Below are 26,480 nucleotides of genomic sequence, written 5' to 3'. Positions count from 1 at the left end.
CACGCTGACACTACAGATAATGAAAACACCAAACAACAGAAGATGATTTACATGTGCGGTATCTCATGTTGACAGACGTGTTTCACTGTGTGTATTTACATTTACCATACAGTGTGTGTGTGCCTTCATGACCTCCTAACCTGCCTCAGAAAAGCTGTTCTATACACTAAATATTGATTTGAGTCACTTCCTCCGTGTTTTATGTTTGAACATCTTGTCCAGTTTACTCTTGTGTCTATGTGGAGTGTTTTGTGTTTACTTTTGGCTGGACCGGCCACAGACTGACTCACTGATTGATGAATTTACACCATTGGTCGGCCGGCTCGGTGTTGGAGTTTCACCATCGGCCTTGCTCTTTCAAAATGAATCGGCGCGACCGGTTTCTATTACGTCCTCAAGGGGCGTTTCCAGCAAAGCCCTGAGAGCAACTCAGTGAGCGCAGCCCTGAAATAAGTTTTAAAAACACACATTTACCAACTGAGGCTCCGACACTGACAGGAGCACAAACCTGCGGATACAAAGAGACATGACGGATCCATTTTACCAGCCTATAGATGAGACCGTATGTTTACAGACATCTGAAATCAAACATCCCAAGATATGAGTGGTGGAAAGTATTGTTCTTGCAACTGCATTTATATTATACCTTTTTTTTTACTCAAATGTAGTTTAATCATGTCATGTGATATGCTACTTCACTACACTTTACCAGCAAATATTACTGGGACCACTACAGAAAATTGCAGATGAACATTTAATATCCAGGAATTCACATTATAGACACTACCTCTGACTATTCCCGTGACAAATTGGCCACAATTTCACACATTGACGATACACAGTCAATCCAGCCACATACTAGTAAAATAACAGCCTCACATACCATATTAAGCAGTTATTATAATGTGTGAATGGTGACCGTATTATTGTCTTTTCTCCAACAGTATTTTCCTGTCTCAACAGCTCGGTGTTAATGGATGCTTGATTGAAGAGGAAGCTGAGGGAAGAAAGGCATGTTCAATCATGCGTCACTAAAATGTGGAAATGTCAATTCGCTGTTGCATTACGTTTCTGCACTTTATCCACGTAAACATGCAGCCAATGTTGTGCATTTTTATTGCAGGGAGCACCGGAGTTCAGTACTTTTCAGAGATGCATGTGTGTGTGTGTGTGTGCTGGGTTTGTCGAATGTGTGTGACAGATTTTCTGTAATTGTATTATTATTGTGGTTGATCAGATTTAAATTGACTGAGTTAAAGCTATTTTTAAGATGAAATGAATGACCATCCTGCTGTACATACAAAGGTAAAACATATCGCTCTGTCACTGCAGTTATGTCTTCACTTTTCTATCTTGTCTTCTACATTAAATTCACTTTTTAAAGACTAGATTATAAAAAAAAAAAGTCAAATAACAATTTTATGAGTTCTGGACTGAAAAAGGTCACAATGTCTTTCTCTCACTAGGATCCACTGTAAGTGGTTTTAATGAATATCTAGACCTGCAGTCAGGTGCCTTTTGCATTCAGAAAGTGCTCTGAAATGGCAGTAGTATGTTATTTTAACAAATAGTACTTTAAAATATAGAGGTTTGAGTTGCTGGGAGAGGAGAGGAGAAGAGAGGAGAGGAGAGGAGAAGAGAGGAGAGGAGAGGAGAGGAGAGGAGAGGAGAGGAGAGGAGGAGAGGAGAGGAGAGGAGAGGAGAGGAGAGGAGAGGAGAGGAGAGGAGAGGAGAAGAGAGGAGAGGAGAGGAGAGGAGAGGAGGAGAGGAGAAGAGAGGAGAGGAGAGGAGAGGAGAGGAGAGGAGAGGAGAGGAGGAGAGGAGAGGAGAGGAGAGGAGAGGAGAGGAGAGGAGAGGAGAGAAGAGGAGTTTGCGACTAAATCTATAATTCATCACAGATAGGCTAGCGCAATCACATCAAGCACTTTGCACCTGGGACTCAATAGGGTCTAAGGATATGGTACGAATAAGAACATTATTTTACTGTACAGTTCCTCTACAAAGCAGTAACAACGCTCCAGCAATCACTGGAACATAAAGTTGCAGAGGGGCAAGGTGGAAGAGGAGGAGGAGGAGGAGGAGAAAGAGGAGGAGGAGGAGGAGGAGGAGGAGGAGGAGGAGGAGGAGGAAGGGAACAGAGCTGTTGCTCATCAGATCAATATCCTATTCCATGGTCAACTGCACAAAAAGTCCCTCATTTTCTTTTTCTTTTTTAACATTTTCAATGTGTTCATTAACCATCCATGAGACAGAGTGGTGGTAGAAGTGTGTGTGTGTGTGTGTGTGTGTGTGTGTGTGAGAGAGAGAGAGAGAGAGAGAGAGAGCTGGAGACTGAAAGACAAATAAAACAAAGCTCTGGCACAGCTTTTTCTTTATTCTAAGAGGTTTATGTCTAAATATTTCACCCAGGCCTGCACACTTTCAGAGTAGATAAGAAAATAATGAATGTTATAATTAAATATTCTTTGCTCTCTTCATCACCTGAATAAAAAAAAAGCTAATACAAACTAAAGATTAAAAACAACATTGATTGAATATTCTATGTATGTGCTTGGATTTTCCTATCGCGCTGTTTCAATATATCAAACTGAAACTTGTTACTATATTCATAAATACAAAGGTCTACTAATTTTATGCAGCATGGCGGTGTGAGGTGTCTTCACACTAGCTGGTGTTTTTAAACTGATCTGAGAAGCCACTACGTGATGTGGTTTTCTGCTAATTTAAGCAAACTGATTAAAAAACAACAAAACATATTGTCCATTCAATTTTTGTGAAGAGTGAACAGTTCAATACACTGACCATTATTTTAAAAACCCTGCAATGTTTAATTGCAGTGACATTTTTCTATGTTACAGACCCGTTGTCATTTTAAATATTGTAATAAGTGTATTTGTGTGAATCATATTGCTCATATTAAACAGTGAGTGAAGTCTTTGAATACAGAAACATTGTTTGAATGAAGTATAAAATCTTGAAATTGATTAGTCGATCAACAGAAAACTATTTTGAGAATTGATTAATTGTTCAAATCATGTTATTTTTCAAGCAAAAATACCAAATACTCTTTCATTCCTGTTTGTCCACTGTGAGGATTTGCTGCTTCTTGCTCTTATATGATAGTAAACTGAATATTTTTAGGTTTTGGGTTGAGGGTCAGACAAATAAAAAGTCATTTGAGGATATCATCTTGGAGTTAAAGAAACTCGAATGCTATAGACCAAAGCATTAATTGATAAAACAAGAAAATACTCTTGTTTGTTCTTGCTTGAATAATCAATAATGAAAATAATCTTTTGTCGATGTATTACAGTTTTGCACCGCCACAGCATGGCATGCTAATTGTTCCAGTGTGACAGCACTGATCTGATATCAACCATCTCATCTGTCAGATTGGCTTCTAATCTAAAATAAAGAACTGTGGCAGGTTTCAAAAAAAAAAAAAAAACAAGATGAAGAGAATCTTATGATTGTGGACGAATCGCTTTACAAAATGCCGGGGGACAGGATTTATGGCATTTTTGGTGCTTTGGTTCTGTTTGTCCTTATTATGTGAACCTTGTCTCCTGAAACTTCAAGAAATAAGCAACACAACACCTTGGAAGTCTCTCTCTCTCACAGACACACACACACACACAGTCTGGCGGGCCTGTCTGGCCATTCCTAAACCAATGAACTGCTTGGTCCAACTTAAAGTAACCTTGACCATAAACCTCAAACAAATACAGACAGAAACACCCAGAGCCTGATCCCTCCTGATCCTTCGATGTCCACTCAGTGCCGGACTCTGCTGTAACTGAAGTGTAGACATGAATGAGAACAAATGTGTGTGTGAAGGCTGGCTGGATTGTACTTCCTCAGTGATAAAATCAGTCAGGATGTTGTCCGTGTCTGGTCATGTGATCAATGGCGATGGCAGCGTGAAACTCTGTGCCCTCAAAACCGGCAAATAAGTTACTAAAAGCAAAGAAAACATGCAGTAAATAAAACTAGCAGGGGATGACTACAAGAGCAAAGCAGCGACGGGGAAAAGAGAAGAAAACTGATATGAACCTCAACATTACAGGCACCAACAGTGGCAGATATCTGTGAGATGAAACAATTAACTGTGGAGCTGAAGGAGTCCATTTTAAGAGAAATTAAAGACTTTAGGGGGGACTCCGAAGACTTCTGAGCTGACACAGAGCAAGATATTAAAAAAATCATGCAGCAAATGATGAATTTACAACAAGATGTGGAGACAATAAACACAAGAGCATCGGAACTGGAGACCAGGGTGAGCAAACTCAAAGACGAAAAACTTAAGGACCAGAAAACAATAAATTACCTAAACAGTTGCATCATTGAAATGGGAGACCAGATGGACTATACGGAAAATAAATCAAGGCAAAATAATGTGTGCATTTACAACATAGCTGAACATAGTGAAGAGAATGACATGACCACATTCATCCAGAAACTGTTTAAAGACACTCTGCTGATGGAAAAGGAACCCTAAATTACCTGAACACACAGAATAGACATATTAAAGGAAGGGATCGGTTCACGAGACCAATCACCTTGTGAACTATGACAGTAAGAGAGAAGTATAAAGGTCCAAGAAGAAAGAGATCCACCTCAATGGTGCACGCATCTACCTGGACCATGACTTTACTACAAAAGGGAAACAACAGTGGGCCTCATATAGACCTGTGAGAGAACAACTATGAAAGCAACAGGTCAAGTCACACATCCTGGCTCCAGAAAAACTCACAGTGTTCACTAAGGACGGCACTGCAACCATCTACAGCAGTGCAGAACTAGCAAGAAAGGACCTGGAGCGGAAAGGCCTCTATAAGTCAGATGGAGAAACAGAAATGGAATGGGAAAAATGCCACTCAAGTGCAACAGTGGGAAACGGTCTAATGGGGAATAAAAGAAAGATCTCACATCCAAGACTAACAGACACACTGTTGAACTGTAAGTGCTGAAATTATCCGCCTGGAGGACCTTTTGTTTTTCTATTTACAGTGATATAGGCCTAATTTACTGGCAGTAGGATAACTATTTATGGACTAATGGATGGTCTCTCGCTCTCTCTCCCTCTCCCTGTGTATTTTTGTGTGTGTATATGTGTGTGTGTGTGTGTGTGAGTGCGTGTGCGTGCTTGTGAGTGTTTTTTGAGTGTATGTGTGTGGGGTTGGGTGGAGTAGGATAGGATGGGATGAGGAGGGGAGGACATGGGAATGTGGGGGAAGTGAAGGCAAACGAGAGAATCTTTTATCCAAAAGAAGAAAGATATGTATTTTGAGTTTTTGTGTGTATGTTCATGTGTATGTATATGTGTGTGTCTATATGTGTTGTATATGTTGTACACCTTCTTACAGAATAGCCAAAGTAAACATAGAAGTACCGACACTACAATACATCTGCTAAAGGTTTATATACCGTGAAAAAATAATTAATAATGGAAGAAGTGTGTTTATGAGTTAAATGTAAAATAAGTTTGCAAAATACATAAATGTTTAAATAGAACATGAAGAGGAGTGAATGTGTTTTCTTTGTTTATTTGTCCTTTTCCCTTCTTATAATGTAATGGTTTAATAAATAGGGACTAGAGGAGCGGCAGTATTGCTGTCACTGATAAATGGAAGAATTTTTGTTTGTACTTTCTGAGGCCGCTAATTGTACGCCTATACAACAAGAGAAATGGTTGAAAAAAACCAAACTTTCAGAGTTGACGATATTTTTTCCTTTCTTTTCTTTTCTTTTTATTATTTTAGGTTGATTTTACTCTTTATACTTTTCCCACTCCCTATCCCTCACCTTTCCAACCCCCCTCCACCTGCCCACACACATTCTACCTGTTTACAACAGATAAGACAGAGAACAAAAAACTTGGGAGTTGCAAAATTATTGCTTCATGAGTGACTTAAACATAATATCACTGAGTGTTCATGGACTGAATAATATAGTAAAGAAGAAAAAGATTTGGTTGGAGAGAGATAAAGGGGATGTAATATTCCTCTAGGAAACATATTTGAGAAGACAAGAACATGAGAAACTAAAGAAAACAACCAACAGCCAGGTATACTATCGCTCATGTAGCTCTGCTTGGAGAGGAACGGCTTTAATAATTAAATCCCACACAGGCTTTGAAAAAGAAAATTGTAGTATAGATTAAGAAGGTCGATACGATTTGGTAGTTGGTAAAATAGAGTGTACAGATATTTCTTTCCTTAACATTTATTATCCGCCAGACACAGGACCAGAGCTTATGTCATAGCTGGTAGAGATAATAACAACAAAAAGTAAGGGGGTTGTAATATTAGGAGGAAATTTAAATCTGATATTGAACCCAAAGCTAGACTCCTCCAAGATACACAGAGCAGAAAAAAATGCAAATATCTTGAGGGGAGCATGCACAGAGATTGGCCTTGTAGACATATGCAGAACATTTCATCCATATAGGAAGGACTATACATGTTACTCAGGGAGATACTCAGTTTATAACAGACTAGATAATTTCTTTATGTTCAAAAACAATGTAACATTGCCTAAAAGCTATACTATTGGCTCAATAAATATGTCAGATCATGCAGCGGTCTCACTTATAATAACATTAAAAACTAGTAAACACAAAACTATTTGGAGATTAAACAACTCACTTTTACAGGATAAGAAATTTGTTGGAAAAAATTAAAAGATAGTGATTGAATATGTAGAAATAAATAATACAGAGTATACAGATCCAATTATATTATGGGAAGGAGCCCAAGCAGTCATGAGGGGTCATATAGTATCATATTCATCTGGGAAAAGGCCAGAGAAACACAACAAAAACAGTTTTTTAGAGCAAATAAAACTAATGGAGGATAGACATAGGAAGACGAGTAGCATTAAAGATGAAATTAAATTAAAGGAAAAGCATCTTGAATTAGATAGCACACGCACACTGGAGATCGATAGATTAATGAGGTTTACACAAGAGGAAAGTTACAATGGTGGACCAAAATCTATAAAAATTTTGGGTATAAACTTAAAAGACGAATGAAGAAATCCTATTTTACTAAATTAAAAAGAGATAACTCAGAAACAATAACTGATAAAGGAGAGATTGCACAAGTGTTCGCAAATTACTGTGAAATTTTATATATAAATGAAGTAAGAGTGGATAGAAATCAAATTAGGACATATTTGAGTAACCCTAAACTACCAAGGATGCTACAGGAAAAAAAACACCAAATTGACAAAAACAATCACTGCAGAAGAAATCAAACAACAAATACAGGGACTGAAAGCAGGAAAATCTCCAGGAGATGACAGATTTATAAATGAATTTTATATATATATATATAAAAATTAGAAGCCAAATAAATCCCTTACTATCAAAAGCATACAATTATGCATTAGATGCAGGAAAATGGGCAAATACATGGCAATCCACTATAATAACTAATATTTATAAAGAAGGAAGGATGCCAAAAAGTGTTCCTCATACACACAGACTATACAATAATATCAGCAATATTAGCCAATAGATTAAAACCCATTATTACAGATATGATTGATACAGATCAGTGTGGCTTTATTCCAGGAAAGCTCTTGGCAGACAACATTGGGCAAATAATACATTTAATTGATTATGCTCAAAAGCAAAATGAGGACTTTCTGCTAATAACATTAGATGCCGAGAAGGCCTTTGATTTAGTGAGTTGGCCTTTTATGTTTGAGATCTGTAACAGTTTTGGCTTAGACAAGAAATTTAGCTTATGGTTACAAGCAATTTACAGTAATCTAATTTCCAGAGTAAAAACTAATGGTACACTGTCAAGAAGATTCATAATACAAAGAGGAACCAGGCAAGGAGACCCTCTCTCCCCCCTTTTATTTGCTATATATATTGAAGTGCTAGTGGTAGCAGCTAGATAAAATATAGACATAAAAGGAATGCAGTTAGGAAAAGGAACGCATAAATTAGCACTTTACGCTGATGATATAATAGTTTATCTTATATATCTTACATCTATAAAGGAATCAATGTGTAAATTAATGAAAACAATTGAAGAATATAGTTAAGTCTCAGGATACAAATTACATGAGAACAAATGTGCATCATTAACGATAGGAAAACAAGTTAGCCAAGCTTTGAAAGATTGTTATAAACTTAAATGGGATACTTGGTCTTCAATATTAGTATGATATTAGTAAGATTTTAGATGAACTATATGAGAATAATTACTGTGTTTTAAGGATTTGAACAGATGGAGATGAATACTAAGCAGAGTAGAAACAATAAAAATGATGGTTCTCCCACAATTTTTATTTTTTTCCCAAGCATTACCAGTACCAATACCAGGATCCTATTTTAATATATGAAATAAGATGATTTCAGGAGGTGTGCCGAATTACAGAATTATTTTCATGCAACACAAAAGTCTCACAATAAAGAAGCGGATGAAAGGGAAAACAGAAGCCAAATGGATCAATACAGGAAAGGAAATGGCAGCAATAACAATTGAGACATTATCATTTGTAGGAAAAGCAGCATGAAAAAAATACAGGGCAGAGCCAATGTATTTAAAATAGAAATAAATAGTTAATGTGTATATCATAGAGAATTGGCACACAACCCTGATTCTTTATTCCAAACAGATCTGATAAATTGATCTTAGATTGCTGGGCTAGTAAGGGGTTAGTAACATACACCCAATTACTTACAAAATACACAATAAATTCATTTGAAAAGATAGCCTCCAAATATGAGTTAGACCAAAAACATTTCTGTAAGTATTCACAGGTGGGAAGTTATCTTATGAAACAAAAAATGATTTAATACAATACCTGATTCAAAATAGAAATAAAACTAAAGAAAATCATTCAAATATCCATAAAATATTGCAAAAGCTCACCATTGTAGATAATAAATTAAAAGAGAAATGGGAAAAATTATTATAAATTAACACATCAGCAGAAAATTGGAAAGACTCCTTAAGTGGAAACTTTAAGACATCATCAAAATACTGGAGGGAATTTACTTGGAAAGTGAACATGAGATATTTTATTACGCTTTATAAGTTTGGGAAATGTTAGCCCTTAGCAGGGACTAGTTGCTGGAAAGGATGTGGGGAACAAGTAGCAAATTATACACACAGATTCCTTTCATGTCCAATATTAATACCCTTTTGGGAAGAGGTTGAGAAAGCATATTTAACTTTTTTAACTGGAAATATATTTGGGGTATTAATTTACTAGGAAGGATAAAATCGGTTGACATGTATCTGTTTAACATATGATGTGTAATGGCCATGAAGCGGGTGACAAAGACATGGAAACAGCCAAATCCACCAATATTTTCAATAAACAGGTACCCCTCCCCCATCCCAATCCCAATGCCCCCTCTCCTCCCCCACTGAACTCTTCTAAATAGTTAAATTAACTTGTATAACGACTATTAAAATGGGCAATGGACTCTGAAGTAAAAATAGTCTGGAAGATGATGAAGGAAACATTGCAATTAAGTATTACAAAAATGATACAACCTGGGACTTTGGACTCAGATCCAGAGGAGTTACTGGAGAGTCAGTGTACGATGGGTAAGAGAGGGAAAAAGGGGGTGGTGGGTCATACAGTGTCTTGGCGGATTAATGGAGCAAGGCGCCCAGCAGAAGCTTATAGTGTTGTCTGTGTTGAAACCACATGTCAGCATGCTGCATTTTATCCTGCCTCCCTTTTTGTCCTCTCAATTTTCTGCTGGTGCAAAAACGCCACAAAAATAGAGATCAAGACTACTTAAGCATCTCAAAAGCACCTTGATACTAGTTACAGCCTAAGCAGCATATTTCTCTTTAGGAACTTCCACATTTTGTTTAATGCTCTGTCATTTGCACCCAAAACGCTCGGCCAAACATATCAGAGGCCACCAGATATCAGTGAAGAAACAAGAAAAGGCAGAATATTATGTGGCTTTTGCCTAATAGACTTCCCCTATAGCTGCAGAGCATTAGATGGTATAAATCAGTTATGATTCCAGCTTGGATCGACCTTAAAGGGATAGCTCATATTTTTTGAGGTGGGGTTGTATGATGTACTTATCCATAGTCAGTGTATAACCTGCAGTAGATGGGGGTCAGCAACCTCCTAGTATGGAGAAGCAGACAGAAGTATCGGCATGGAAGCTAAGCAATGTACTGCTCCTGTCTGCTTCTCCAAACTGGGTGCATGGTGACCCAAATCTACTGCAGGTAGTACACTGACTATGGATAAGAACCTCATACAACACCATTTCAAAAAATACGAACTATCCCTTTAAGCTCCCACAAAAATCATAACAGCAGATGGGGTTTCTTCCTTCATCACTTCCATCACTCACCTCCCTCCCCCTCTCTCTCTTTCTCACCTTTTCTTTTAGTTCAGTCCCTTTCTCTGGGCTCCTCTCCAGTTTACATGATGAAGCTGATGGCCAACAAACAAACATTGGCCTCAGTCCTCGGCAGGCAGAGAAGACAGAGCAGCAGGGCAGAACAGCAAGGTTGCTATATCACTTTCCGCATGATCCCTCTGCAACGCCTACTCACCGTACCTCACCAGCAACACGATTTTTCAGAGCAAGATGATAGCTGCTTAGAAATGTCCAGTTGAGGCTAAAGGAGGGCAGCAGGGTGGTGCAGTGTGCAGAGAAACTACCTCTCAAACTGAGATGAATTCAGCCAGTTTTAACTGTGAATGACTAGATGTTTCTGATGTTCTTAGAAGCTGTGATCTCTGACCTGTGCCCTCGTGAATAAATCATCATCATTAAATCATCATCAAATTATCATTCCATTTCCTGGCACACCACAGAAAGGTGTCAGACATGGCTGAATTTTTCATTATGGACAGTTTGTGATAAGTTTTACACATTTCCAGGTCTAGATTTATATTCTGGGGCTCTACTGGAATATTTTTGCTTTGATTTACAGTTAAAAAAAACCCTCCTTCTTTATCTTATACTGGCCCTTTATACAGCCCCTCAGTTCGGCCTCTGTCTGAAACAGGCCATTTTAGCTCCTGTACCTTAAAGGCCCTCCTCCTGATGAGCCCACTCTGTTCTGATTGGTCAGCTCCCTGAAGCTGCCCCTCGGCAGACTTCCGGTGGCTCGGAGGCTACGTAAACATACAGTATTGGCAGGATTTAATTTCTTTGACTTTTTTACTGAAATGGAAATTTCTCAAATACATCCGCAGATCTTGGAGCCCAAATCTGATCCAAAATATGCAAGTGGACAACATGAACAACACATAGAACAACCTTAGCGATCAAGACTACAGAACGGATGGCCATTTGTGGGCATGTGCAAACAATATGACGTCATAACGAGGAAGAAGTATAAGCAACTTTGCAAATAAAGCATTCAGAGCAGGCTGAAGCCCTGGCTTTTGACATTTTTATATACATTTACCTCATGCTTAATATAGACATACAAATTCATAATAGTATAAAAATAATAGAAAATAACAAAAAGCATGATATGTCCCCTTTAAGATATTTTGGAAATATTTTTGTTTTTGTAGTAAATATGCTGAACCCAAGGTACACCTACAAGCTTTTTCTGGAACTTTCAATAGTTTCCATTGCTAAAGAAGGCAGTGGGATGGGTCAAAGGCTCCAGAAAAAGTACATATTTTTCAGGGTTTCTTTTAAAATTACATGAACCCTGTCTGTGTTTAAGGATATAATCAAGATCAAGAGGGCCAGAAACAGGTTTATTCACCAAGACAGAATCTCTATACTCAAATTTATGTTTTTGTTTAGTAAAAACCTAATTTCACGACACCAACTTAAATTGTTTTTTTCAAAGAATTGTGACCAATTGTGAAAAACAAAACTCGTCAGTGCTCTGCAGCAGACCAGCTATGAAAAGGAGACACAAATGTAACATTTCTGTACTGTAGGCTCCTGTTGTTTGTAAGTCGAAACCAACATTACTTAAATATTAGGCTTTAATATACTTGATGGGACCATCCAAGCATATGTACACAATGCCAGTCAAAAGTTTGGACACTTTCTCATTCAAGAGAATGGGAAAGTGTGTCCAAACTTTTGACTGGTACTGTATGTGGGAGGCACTGACCTTCATCTGTATATTTATGTGTGTTCATGCCTGTATGTGTTTTAGGTGCAGATGTACCTTTGGCATTTTTAATCTCCAAGGGGCCCTTCTTGACACAAAATGTCTGTTTTGACTCTAAGGACATGACAGCCATTATCTGTTAGCAAGGATGAGACTGGAGGGGGAAAATTATCACCACTCACCCTCCCCCACATCCCCAACCCTCCCCTCCCACCTCAATCCCCCCCAGTGGCTCTGTGTTAAAAGGTTCCAGACTTCCACTCATTTAACACTTGAGTGAGCGCGATATAAAAGTGCTCTCCGCCGCCCTCTCGGAAACTGGCACCAGCGCTGTAAAGGTTTAATCGGCCATCATGTCAGATACATTGGGACTTCTTGTCATCAAAATCCCACCTCTGTCGCTTTGATTCGGTCCCTCTCAATCTGCCTGCTTGTCCGTTCTGTTTGTGTGTCTGTCTGACTTCACTGTCTGTTAGTGTGTGCCAGCTTGTCTGGCAATCTAGGTTAACCATGTGTCCTTCCTGATCTCTCTAAAGGAAATCTAGGAGAGTGGTTTGAACAAAAACCTAAAGATTACTGATTAGGTTTTTTTTGTTTTTGTTTTGGTGTTCAGGAAATAGTTAGAGTGGCCTCAAGGTACGGATCAGGAGCCCTTTTTTGATTTTCCTGATTTGGAGCCATATCCATCAGGCCTCTGAGAACAATGTTGATCTTAAAGTAAAGTATGATCAGCTGCCATACTTTATAAATCCAGGCTCTAAACAACATCGTTTTCAAAGTACCTAAAGGTTCAGACAAATGTAAAGGGAGGCTTTGGCCATGGCACATTAATAATATGAAACCTCAGCATACAGCTGCAGCTCCAATAGGAAGCTAACTGCAAAATGTATGCAATTATAATGCATTTTACACAATGATGATATTACTTCTGAATATAAAATGTATAACCTCAAGATGCCCTTCCTAACCAATTAGTATAAAATTTAAATTTCAATCAAAGTAATAAGAAGGAGGGACATTTTTTACCCTCAAGCATTTACTGATGAGTCAGTCGTTTGGGGAACAGTGAACTGCAGTCTATCTCCGTTTAGTCATTATTACTTTTGCTACTTCACTCTTGGCGCCCGAAAGCAGGAGCCAGAAATTAACCCCACTACAAAACACACCTGCATAGATCGCTACATGAGTATACTGTATATCTGATTTAAAGACTCTCAACATGTTCAAATGCATTTTTAAAAACTACATGAGTGTAATTTCTACTTCAAACAAAGCGCTCTTTGAACTTCCAAATCATAGAGTGAGATAGTTTTGCAGATAATTACAGCTAGGCAGTGGATCAGTTTCCATTTGAAGTGGAGGTGAGCATACCGCTGGAGCTCTACTGACGTCAACTGTTAAATCACATTACTCTGTGGTATGACATAACATACTGCAGGACTTTTGTTGGTAGGAATACGACACAAGATTCATATTCTGTGTCAGATACATAGCTTGCTTAATGAGAAGACCGTCCTTCTGTGGGAGGGCTGAGGGTTACCCTGCTCTACTGTCCTTGAGCAAGACACAAAAGCCCTTTTTGCTTCAGGGCTGATGCTATGTAGCTGAACTCCCAAGGATTTTTCTTACATGTATTAACCAACTACCATGTTTTAAATAATAATTATAGTCATCCAATAAATCTGAAAGGCCGGAAAACAACTTCAGTCTCTATGGACGCTCTGCTACAAGTGGAAAACAGAAACTGAACAGATGTAACATCAGACATTTGTCAAGACAAACAACACGACCCTAAGATGAAACTGACAATAGACTTTTTCTGTTTTTGCAGTATAACATGTATAACACATTATTTTTATTTTGCACATATTGTAAAAACATACATTTTGTATGTATATATGTAACTATATATTCTTTGTATATCTAACATAGTTTCTCCTTTTTAATTTCTTCTTTAGAGCTACTTTTATATATGTTGTTCAATTTTCTAACCAAATTAACTGTTTTACTCTTTTCTAATTTAAAATATTTTATTTATATGTGTGTAGCATGGAGAGGGCTGCAACTAAATTTCATTGTGCAATCCTGAATTGTATAATGGCAATTAAAATGAACCTTGAACCTTGTAGCAATGATGAAAATTTCAATGAGATATGAGTCCCAGCCCATTTTTGAAGAGAAGGGAAGAAAAACAAAAGTAAGGTTAAAAAATGTTTCAAATGTTGAGCCCGCTCTAACAGCTCTACACACCCTTACCCTCGCTTATAGCTTTATATTTGAGATAAGAGAGATTCAGAGATGCTCAGAGAGGACATGTACACTTTGTGTTTGTGTGTGTTTGTGTGTATATGTGTGTGTGTGTGTGTGTGTATATAAGAGAGACAGCGAGAGAGTAAGACACTGGAACATCGCCATATCAAGAGCAGAGCACAGCAGGGCAGGCGGAACCAAAGGTCTGTTCCACAGGGGGAGTGATTAAGGCGTTGTGCAAGGCCCACAGGGGAGAGAAAGGGCAGAAAGAAGAGCTCATTACCCATAATATAGACGAAGAAGACGAACTCTCACCCAACACAGTGTGCAGGCACACACACGCAATCTCTCACAACAGTACTTAGAGAATCGAACTTCTTGAGCCTTGAGTGCTTCTTGAGTGCAGCAAAGGTAAATATGTTGTTGATTTAGATTTTTTTTTTGCATTAAAAGGAAAGAGACACACAAAGCAAGTCAGTGTAGGCCGGTTAGGGATGGGCGAGGAGGGAGGCCAGCCTTTAAGCACCTGAAAATGGACTTAAATTGATTTTTCACATCATATTAACGAGTTGAAACACCTGACGATGGCTACAGTTATTTTTCACAATGCTCAGAACATAACACAAGCTGACAGATCTAGTTCATGTCTAGTCTTGAGCTTGGAATAAGATATTTATACAGGTTGTAACCTTGTCTGTAATACAGTTTATCATAAAACAGGGATCTCTGCGAATAACAATTATTCATATTTTTTTAATCCACAACCTACTTTACACTCAAACCCAACCTGGAGTTTGAGAAAGCAGAAATTCTGATTTGAATTTTCTGAATTTTGACTTCTAATGAAGGTGACAGAATAATTTTAAAATGTTTTATGAGCTGAGCAGGAGACCCTGCTGGTGCTAAAACGATAAGTCCATTTATCAGTTAGTCAATTAACATAAAATGAATGGATAACAAGTAAAATAATCAATCACTTAGTGAAGCAATTTTTCAAGCAGTAATGCCAATGATTTGCTGGTTCCAGCTTCTTAAATGTGAGGGTTTGCTGCTTTTTCAAATTTATTTTTAATTATAAGTTGAATGTCTTTGGGTTTTGGACTTGTGGCCAAAAACAAAACAATAAAAAGACGTCACCTCGGGCTCTAGGAAGTTAAGGACATTTTTCACTGTTTCCTGACATTTTATTGACTGCACTTAATTGGCAAATTAACTGATAAGCCCTTGAGCTAGATTTTACTTTACTGCATATAAGACTTCAGGCTCTCATTTGACCTACCTGGTTGATGATGTAGATGCCGTAGTCGATCCTCTGACGTCTAAGGATAGGGTGGAGGTAGTGGAGCCAGTATTTCAGGTGGTTTTCCCTGTGACGGAATGGGATGATGATGGCAACCTAAAAAACAGGGACAGTTTCAGTTGTTTGTTTGTTTGTATTTACTGTAACATTTACTATAAAGCAGAATTTATCCACTTCTCTGACAGTTGGAATACCATTAAGCTGCATAATTTATTCAATGCTAGAAAGTGAAAATCTGAAACTATTTTGTTTAATACAGACAAAGATCGTGAGCAAGTCTTTGTCTGTCAGAGTTCCACAGAGTGTTTGTCAGAGTAATTATGCTCAAGTGAGCTTTCTTTCATCCTGTTGTAAACTGTTGTGCATCGGAAAATCATTTCTGTAGAAAAACTCCCTGGTTAATGTCACAATGTACATAAAGTTGCTTCGCATTCATTGTGAATCTGAATGAATCTGCTGAAGGAAGTAGCTCTCAGTGGCACTGCAGATTTGAGACAGATTCCAGGTTGTCCTGTATCTCTGTGCTTTGAGTGGATCGTTCTCTGCTGCCCAAACAGTACAAGGTTGAACTGTAATTTACCGTGTAAATTCATGGTAATTTTGCGCTCAGATGAAGATTAGCATCAAATTGACCTTGGCTGCTTCATACTTAGGTGCTGTGATAGGTGCATCTACTTTGGTGTTATTTTGACTGTTGATGGAAACACGCTGACCTCATTGAAGTGTCATGTGGAGGAGAAAACAAAACACTGAAATTGACTAATCTTCTTTTTAGCTTGAAGAAATTGCACCATTTACTGTGAAAAAAGTATTTGAAGCTGCCCTCTACACCATTATTCTATACAGATTTATGGTTTGCCTCTCAAGATTTAATCCAATACTGTCCCACTGAGAAAAAATAGGTGTGCATTTCTCCCAGTAACAGAAAAAATAGATTCTCAGTCTCACAGTTTTGTCATAGTATCTCATAATTTTCATTTAGTAGCTTAAATTTTGAACCAAGTGTCCCTTAATTTTTACTAAATATCTTGGAAATTTTAAAAGTCACTGACAAAATTTGACAAAAAAACCCTTTTTTGTGTGACTTATCCCATAATTTTGCCTTAGTAACATAACTGTTTTATTTAGAAACTCATAATTTGGACTTCATTTATCATAATTTTTACTCACATGAGTATTTTAATGCATATTTTACCATGCATAACTTCTCATCTATTTTTTTCTTATATAGGAAATGGGTTTCTATAAAAAAATGTGTGAGTATATATATATATGTTATTTAAAACGTGAAATACAGTCAGAGACACAAACCTTCCATCGAGGCCGACAGTCAGGAGGCGTGTAGCGGCCTCCCTCCGTCACATTGGGGTTTTCTTTCTGCACTCGTTCCATCGTCATCTGGGAGCTGAACTCGATCAACAAACGCCCCACTGACGAGAGAAGAAAAGGGAGAAGACTTAGCAAGATGAAGAGGATAACAGTGAAGACAGTGAAAGGAGAAAAAAAACAAGATGATGTAAAGAAAGAAAGTGAGAGAGGGGAGCAGGGGATGTAGGGAGTGAGGGACAGTGAGAGGGTTTTAAGCTTCAAAGCAACACTGTATGAGTATCAAAGCAATCTGTGCAGAAATAATGGTTTCAAGGGATATGCGCTGCATAATGCAGCATTTAATAAGATGCACAAGCTTTGGAAAACATATATTCCTGAAAAATAAACAAAGACTTTGAAGTCAGTCAGTGTAAACACAACATGAAAGGTAATTACGCCGTTCTCAGTGATGAAGCCACACCATATGTTATATCGCTACAAATCTATCCATCATTCCTTTGAGTACTGCCAGTGTGTGCAGATTTGTGTTTAAGTGCAGCTGATTGTGAGTTGCACTAATTTAAAAGAAGGGTTTGCTTTAAATCTCCGGCCCAGATGATAAATACAGTCCCTCGTTCTGGGGCCAGCAGCATTAAAATCTATGAGCAAGACTTGCTGTTTGGGCTCCAACCAAAGCCCTGCAACCAAAACCTTTATTTTAATAAACCCAACTTTGAGTAGTCACTCATTAGTCCATGTCCTTCTTCAACGTTAGTGTCAGACTAAGAATTAATTAATTTACCAAGCATCATGTCTTAGAAAAAAAAAAAAAATCACATGATGTTTGTCAATGAGAATGTAAAGGATCGTGTCTGCTGAAGTCTTGTTTTCATCAAGGACGATACTCATAGAAGGTACTACTGCATTTGTGTGTAATAAATACCACAAATTCTGAATATATATTTAAGGATAACACATGTGATGCGCTATATTGTTCTTGATATTAACAAACAGGGGCGGTAGTGGCATGGGCCACATAGGCGGTCACCTGGGGCACCAAATGATGGGGGGACATCAGATAAGTGTGACCTTTTTTTGTGGGGTTGTATAAAGCTTTTGGAAATACACATTTGTTCACTGTTCTCAATATTTTTGCTCTCTTTTTTCCCCAATTGACTTGCATGGGACTTCCTCTGGTTTGCTATTCAAAGCCTTACTGGTCAGTCAGTGTTTGCCCGACAGTCACCAGCTACGTCAGGACAGGCCACCAAACACTAAATGGCGCCTTGACCCCCATTTGCCTTTTTGTCTGTCTATTGTTGCCCTTTATTGGGGGTCCAATCTAAAATCTCGCCGAGGGCACTGACATAGTCAAAGCCCTGTTAACAAATTTCATGAAAAGACCAAAACTAGCAATGAATTAATTATAGTATTTCAATATTTCAAAAAGTATTGTGAGACGGACTGTTGGTTTTGGTCTTTTGAAGGAATTTGTTGACTATAAGTAGACAATAGAATAACAACAGCCATATCCCTTTTAGATGAACACAACTACCCGAGCAATGCTTCTGCTTTCATTGATCCAAGGTAAGACTTGTCTTGTGTTGACTCATATGTGTATGAATACACAGTATGAGAGCGCTGCACTGCTCAGGAGAGAAAGAGAGAGAGAGAGAGATGAGGCCCATACAGGTATATGTATGTATAATCCACTTAGCATTGACGTATGAGCTTTGTGTTGACAGGTCTCCTCCAATCAACGCTCTGCGGGCGAGGAGCGTGATCGATGCCAGCGAGGTTACATGTTCATAACACACCTCTTTATCATACCACAAGAGCTGAATACAAATAGTCCCGACGGCTTTCTCCTATGACCACATCTGCCAGTCACCCTCCATCATCCCCACACACACTCATGTCTCTCTTTCTTTTTTCCCTCTTCCTCTTTCGCACTAATGAGAGTAAGTGGAACATGGTGTTTTCATCTCATCTCAGTAAGCTGTTAGTTAGCTCACAGACAGCAAAAGAAAGACACAATAACAGAGAATATAAGATCTAGCACAAAACGAGGTGCTATGTTTAGATTGCCAGTTGGGTTGTTGTTGTTTTTTACACTAAAATCATTTAATTGATTGTGCAGTTACCTTTGAGTATCAGGTAAATGGTTCAGTGGTTCAGTGGTGGTGTATCTTCTAAAGCAACATATTAAATATACATTTCCCACACAGTCTGCCCACCATCTGTTTTAAATTTAAACAAATAACCCAGTTCGGAGCCCTATATTATGCTTTATTTGGGGCAAGTCTTAAATCCAGTACAAGGCTAAAACAGGCATTGTGTGTTTTTAGTGCACTGTGTCTCTGCAGCAGACAAGGCTCACTGAATATACTGTAATATTGTAGCGCTGTGTGTACTTCTTGTAGGTTTACAAACTGAGTTGTCTGGAACCACAAATAACTGTATCGAGTGTTAGAACTGTTTCTCTTCAGGGTTAAAAACGAAGCTCGCAGAGGAACGTTTATCCAACGACTGTACTAAAATTTAACAATCAACAAAACATTGGATTGTTGTTTTGTTTTGTGACTGCCAAACCTCACCAAACCGCCCGTATCTTGTTTCTTAAATTAGTACAAAAACATAAATGGAAACAAAACAAGTTGTGTTTTTTGGGGAGTTATGTGGTGTTACTATTTCTTGGCACAAAAAACAGCCGCGCAAAGCGACTTCATGGAGTCTTTTCATTACCAAGAGGTTACCTGGCAACCTCACAGTGACGACATTTCCGTTTACATAAACAAACAAGACATGTGTTAATTAGTGAGCTATAAAAGTAGATGTCATAAATATAGTAGCGCAATTAGGTGTATTTTTTAACTTTGGACAGAGCCAGGCTAGCTCTCCCCCCGCACCCCTTTCATATTCTCCAAAATTTGAAGTATCCCTTTAATGAAAAAAATTACCAAATTCCCATTACACCATGTTTTCTTTGTGTTTTCATTTGACTTCCAAAAGACACACCTCATCAGTAGATTGCAATTTGACTCTAAAATCTTGTGTAGTAGACACCAGGGCCTTGATTTTGTTGATAGCAAAGAAATCAAAACAACTGGTGAAAACTAATCAGCTGTACAGCGAGGGATGGGCTTTACTCTCACGGCTGCATCGGTGGAGCTCCGACACGCTGTTGTTGTTTTGACTGTGAAGATGGTCACAGGTAGAGGTCAGTGAGCTTCCAAATCTGGTGACATGATCAAAGGAACTTTTTTAAAATAAACACTGACATCGTTTTGTTTTGCTCTGACACAGAAGACATGAATAATACAAAGTGTGTGTGTGTTTGTGTGTGCTTGTGTGTGCACAAAAGAGAGACGACAGAAAATGTGCATGTGTTTGTTCAGGTAAAACAAGAGAATGTAGAGAGATGATAAATGAGTGTTGTAATCTGTGGTAGGCTGATCGCAGTGCAATTATCACACACACACTCACACACACACACACACACACACACACACACACACAATATTCCGTGCTTCTACTGTATGTGGTGATATTAGAGTAATACATTATAATCACGGTGTCTGATCGCTCTATCTAGGACGCCGGCTGCACTTTGGGGGATACACCACTGCTTTGTCTGCAAATATACACAGGAATCCAAACACACCCACACACACACACACCCACACACACAAGTATGCAAAGCTATCCTTGTTAGGACATTGCACTGACTTCCATTCATTGTGGACAGCCTCACCCAAACCTTACTCCTAACCTTAATCAGGACCTCAGAAATTATGTTTTGCCTCATTAGGATCAGGCTTTGGTCCCCATGAGGACTACTGGTCCTGACAAGGTTGATGCTTGTAGTGGAAAAGTACCCAATGAGGTAACAAAAACGTGTACACACACACTCACAACCCACAACTCCCTCCCCCTCGCCCCGCTATAATAATGAACCAAATCTCAAAGCTATTAGGTTAGCAGCACATGTACAAACACAATACACTGAGAGCCAACCTGAGGCTGTAAACACTCCAAACACACACATGCACGTGCATACACAGAGCGAGTCAGCCTATTTGAGGCTGTGATTCAGCCTGGCTCAGACTTGATAACAAGGAAACAGAATAAGAGGAAAAATGAGAGTGTTTTGTTGGTGGTTGGTTCAGATAATTCCTCATCACACAACTATAGTCTATGTCTGACTTCTTTTTAGTCATGTTGCAGGATTTCCACACCTCACTAATTAACTTAGTTACATTATAATAATTGATGGGAATAATTACCAAAACACTAAAAACGCTACAAGACCAAACTTTTAACAAATTGAAATGATCCTTTCCAGATAGTTCTACAGCAAAATCTGAAGTAATTTAATTTTACAAGAACATTTCCAAACTCATGTTTTTCTAAAAAGTGAATGTACATAATCTGTACAACAAAAAACACTCTACAATGACAAATTGCCATCACAAACTATTAAAAAGTTGAACTAACCCAAAGTATTCAATTTCTAAGAACATGCACACTTTTACAGGGTAATCTGGTAAAATAGTATACATAAAAGACAATTAACTTAATCATAAATTGACAATTACAACTGTAATTGATTTGTCTTCAACTGATTAATTGAACCAATGACCCATTTAAGAGGAACTGCAATTTCACATTGATTAGCTTGTTAAAACACAACTTCATTGTTTGAGTCATCAAGTCTGCAATTATCCCGCTCTGAGACAAAGTCTAGGACACATTTTTCAGAGAATAAGGGGAAAAAAAAGGCATCATCTCGTTTGCTTAAAACACTGTAAAGCCTAGTTAAAAAGACAAACCTTGAATAAGCACAGAGTTAACAGTTATATAACTGCATGCAAAAATTAACACAAACAAAACATCTTCCTGCACAGGTGCTTAGGGTCAAATCTGACTCATTTGCTTGAATTTGGCAGTCTGTGACATAACTAAACAACTTCATCTTTCCTCTGAAGTCCAAGCACATAACGACAGTGTCGCTGGTTAGACCATCTGACCAAATACTCGACACAACAGGCTGGTTGTTAATCAGGCGTCCTGTTCTGAGACTTTCTGTGCCTTGATGTTACTTACGTGACAAATGAAGCATGCCAGGGTCAGATGGCAGAGAAAAGTTCTGAGTTTATAATTGAGTTTGGCTCTTTGGCCTCAGAATGAGGGCGAAATGAGATTGTGAGAGAAAGAAAGTGAATAAATGAAAAGAAAAGAAAAAAAAAAACGGGGAGAAAAGAGAGTGAAAGGAGAAAGAGAATAGGGGAGATTGTTCCTCTCCTTTCTTGCCTCCCACTGACACAAACTCTGTGACAATACAGACTTCCAGCTCTCTGAATCTTATTATCCTGTCCACTCTTTCCTTCTCTTCTCTTTCTCTCTCTCTTTCAATCATTTACAAGTGCCTCTACCAGTCGTGGATCGTAATTGCTATTCTTCCAGAGATGGGGTGAGAAAGAGAGAAAAAGAGGTAGAGAAATACAGAGGGGGAGCGGGGAGGAGAAAAGATGTGATGGAAGGAGGGAATAAGAGGGAGGAAAATGTGTATGAGAGGAAGGGAGAAAGGGAAAGAGGGCAACCACATGTACGAAACCTTTCCCTCTATGAGATCTTTAACTTTCTTTCACTCTTGCTGTTTGGATCCTACTCTTCTCTTGTCACCTCTTTCTCACAAGTCCTCGATGTGAATATATCCTCTTAAAATCATTAGTGGCAAAAGCTCCAAGTATGAAATCCTGTTTGTGTATGTGTGTGTGTGTGTGTGTGTCTTCGTGTGAATTTACTGGATCAGAGGATTATTGGTATCTAAGAATCTCCTCGATACATGCTGCCCCAGACACGCGAAACATCCAGTCATCTGCTTGTGCTTGTGCGGGTGTGTACTTATGCACAGCAACCCGGTATGTGTGTGTGTGAAGAGATAAAGAGTTAACGGTGGTGTATTCACAGCTCTCATACAGCGAGCACAAAAGGCGTAGAGTGTGCTGCGACATCCAAGAACTGATAGCTGTGCTGTTTGCGAGACATGCTGCCGCTGCTGCTGGTAAATAAAATCCAGATGACAAAAAGAAAACACGAACGTCACAGAAAGGATCACTGAAATCGGTCCATTCTTGAATTAAAAGGATTGCTGTTCTGCATCTATCTCACACCATGTCATGTGCCAACGTTTCCTCAAGAGCACAACAGAGAGAGAGATTTTCAAAAAATAGTCCCATAGTGACTGAATTTCTAAGGGATACTAAGGCGAGGTAGTGTTAAAATTGTACATATCTATCGCAGCGAGATGAACAGAAATGAAATAGCTTCTTGAAAGGCGAGAGAAAATGATGGCGTGCTTTCAAAATGGTTAGAAGTAATAGAAGTAAAGTCTAAACCCAGAGACATTAGCATCAGAGAATATAATGTAGCACCATTTATGGCTTTATTTCAACCAACAGAGATGATATGGCATACACATCATCCACAGGTCAAGCGATGCCATCACCATATTCTGTATGGTAACAAGAACAATAAGATATGAGGTGAAGAAAGGAGAAACAGTTGCAAATAGATGTAAAGGGAGGATTGTTTCTGGTATTTAGGGTTTCAAAAGTAGATGTCCTGTTCATTTTCAGCATGGACAATTTTTAGTTGACTGGCAGTTGGAGCACTTCCAGCTTAGATGGGCATGAAACTCTCCTGTTTAAGTCATCTGGACCCCCTTTTTAATATTCTTTGATCAACCTTCCACATGTGTAGAGGACTAAACTTGTATTTATTTACTTATGCACTACTACTTACAGTTATCTTTATTTATTTATTCTATTTTTCCTCTCTCTTTTTACACTTTTCCCCTTGGTTCCATATTGGCAGTGGTCTTGGCTCTTAATTTAGAGTTGAACAGTGCCTTTTTATGTACTGCTCTGTGTGCAGATATGAGGTTCCTATTCTACCTTGTTTTGCTTTGTTTTGATATATTCAATACTAGGTGCCGTGTACCGGATGTAGACCTTTGATATGTGGATCTAGACATTTGTTTATGTACCGCATGGCAGATTGATTGCAGGTGGAAGGGATGTAATAGTGTAATGGGTACGGGGCTCTTTTTCTAACTGTGTTAGCAAATATCTGTTTCTTTGATTAAAAAGTAAAGATATACAAGCCTGTGTATGTAACAATGTAAGGAGAGAAGTCAACCATGAATCCCAAGACACATTTCAGTAAGAAACTTCAAAACTCAAAGCTTAAAATTATGTTGTGTGCGCTGATAACAGTGAGAGAAAGCTAAGAATATGTTTTGAAGAAATACATTCAGCAGGTTAAATCAATACACAAAGCTGAAGTAACTTCCAAGTGATGGTCATAAAATAAATCCACAGTGTTGTTGAATTATCCAGGAGACTCCCGTGTTTGTATCTCAAGAAACATTGATGATAACATTAAAAATTAAAACTTTCAAATGGGAATGTAGAGTGGGGAGAATGTCCTCCCGAACTAGCAGCGCCTCCATTAATGACACAGCCAGAAACTACAACATGGAGCGAGTATAAAGACCTTTAGCAGCAGTATTATGAGAAAGAGTGAGAGCTGGTGGCATTATTAAGACTGACTGAACGTGACTTGTGAAAGTATTCTGCTATTTTAATTACAGCGTATCTATGTGTGTGTGAATGTACATGTAAATAAAACCATTAGATGAAATCATTTCACAAGTTCTCTTTGTTTTGTATGTTTCTTTCATCATAAATTCCACTGAAACATATCAAAAATGTGAAATCAAAGAACACAGCTCTGCCACAGGCGTTTCCTCTTGGATTTGTTTTATTCTTATGTTCAGGCACATTGCAGTAGCATCCGTGAACAGAGAAAATTACAATCTTTAATAATTATGGGCAATATTTTTTTAATTTTCTGGTGTAATGTAAGACAAACAACCTGTGAACACACAGACAAGCCTTAACAAGAAATTTCAGTAATGAGAGTGAATTTTAAGCAAGCTCATGAAAGTAATTATAGTTTGAAATACTTCAAATACAAGTCCTGATTCTAGAAAGAGTCTTTGATAGCGCTGGTTCTTACATCAAGTAGTTTTATCAGCATTTATTGAAGTGCTATTCAAGGCTTTATTCAATACCAATGTTGCGCATCATTACCCAAACAAGCCAGGCAAAAAGCATTTAATGGCTTGGATCCATGTGCGCAGTATGTTTTCTGGCGTGTTTTTGTTCTAAGACGGAAGAGGTTGGAAGTAGGGGGGCAAGAAGCAGATGGAGAAAGCATGTACCACAGCATTGTATCCTGGCAGGAAAAACAGGGTGAGGAAACAGGGGAGAGAAGTGGATAAAGATATTGAAAGGCCAAAGGAAAGAGAGAGCATGGAGGAAAGAGTTTAAGAAACAGAGAGACGGCAGAGGAAGAATAAATACAGACAAAAACAGACTAAAGCAGCTGAGGAGACGGAGGAACATAAACACAAAATGAAGAGGGGTGACAGATAATGTGTCTTTACGAGCTAAATTCCATGGCAACACAACACCACTGAAATGAAGGTGGTGTTTCACTACACTGCAGCACTATTACTGTAATTGTTAGGTTTTTAATTAGCTTTGTATTACAGGCTGCCATACATCAAACATCCAGAGAAATGCATTTCTTTTTTATAAAACACAAAAACGCAGTTCAAATGGTGAAGAAACTGCAGTTTGTGGCATCAGACTAGTGATTAGCTCAGTTCCATATAGCATACTAATTATAATCAGCTGAGAGTATATACTGTAGTAAACAAATACAACTACACTCAAAAATGTCAGTGTGCAACCAGAATTCACCAGATTTTTGAGTTTACTTTTGCTCTACACAATTGTCCTGAGAAAATTCAGATTCAAATTCTCACATCTGAAAGGATTTTAAACAAACTGCAGATGGTGGCGAGACTACTCCGGGAAAATCCCTGGAAAAATATTTATCTTTCTCTTTGTGTAGCATCTCTGTCTAATTATTGTGTAATTATAGCTTATTTTAAATCATTTGCATGGCATACTCTAAGTTTTTGTCCGTGAGTCGGATACTACCAGAGAAGCCAAAGTCGTGAATTTTACACATAGTGGCTTTAAGTTTAATTGGCAGCAGTTTTCCAAAGTTGTCTCGTATAATTTCCTACCAATAGGCTATATAATGTAAATATATTAATTTCTTGTATGCTTACAACATGCAGTATAGTATTTATATTATAGTTTTAGGGACACATTTTATTATATAAGGCAAAATTGGGTATTCGCTTCATATATACAGGTAATATATACAGGTAACTTACAGCAACAATACAAATGGAGCTTTTTTCTCTCACAGAGTAAGCAGATAACTCTCTCATCATCTATCACAGGGGAAAAAAAGAGCAGAAAAAAAAACCTGTGTTGTTTTTAAGAACAGGAACTGTTGTTCAGTTGCCTCTTCAAGAAACAGACAATTATAATAACATAATACTTGATTATCATCACCCTATTAATCTGGAATTAACCAATTCC

At 38.1% G+C, this 26,480-nt stretch overlaps 1 protein-coding gene across 1 annotated transcript in view; it reads right to left on the bottom strand.

Moving 5' to 3' along the window:
• Positions 1–26,480, bottom strand: part of b4galt2 (UDP-Gal:betaGlcNAc beta 1,4- galactosyltransferase, polypeptide 2) — a 190,867-nt gene that overhangs the window by 84,184 nt on the left and 80,203 nt on the right. Inside the window, exons 3-4 of the mRNA XM_044368852.1 lie at positions 16,954–17,072; positions 15,622–15,738 (exon numbers count right to left, since the gene is read on the bottom strand). Of these exons, the coding sequence (XP_044224787.1) occupies positions 15,622–15,738; positions 16,954–17,072 (236 nt within the window). The remainder of the gene's footprint in view (positions 1–15,621; positions 15,739–16,953; positions 17,073–26,480) is intronic.

This window comes from Thunnus albacares, chromosome 12 (assembly GCF_914725855.1).
Source record: "Thunnus albacares chromosome 12, fThuAlb1.1, whole genome shotgun sequence".
In the NCBI taxonomy this organism is placed as follows: domain Eukaryota; kingdom Metazoa; phylum Chordata; class Actinopteri; order Scombriformes; family Scombridae; genus Thunnus; species Thunnus albacares.
This window is presented reverse-complemented; position numbering and strand designations above follow the sequence as displayed.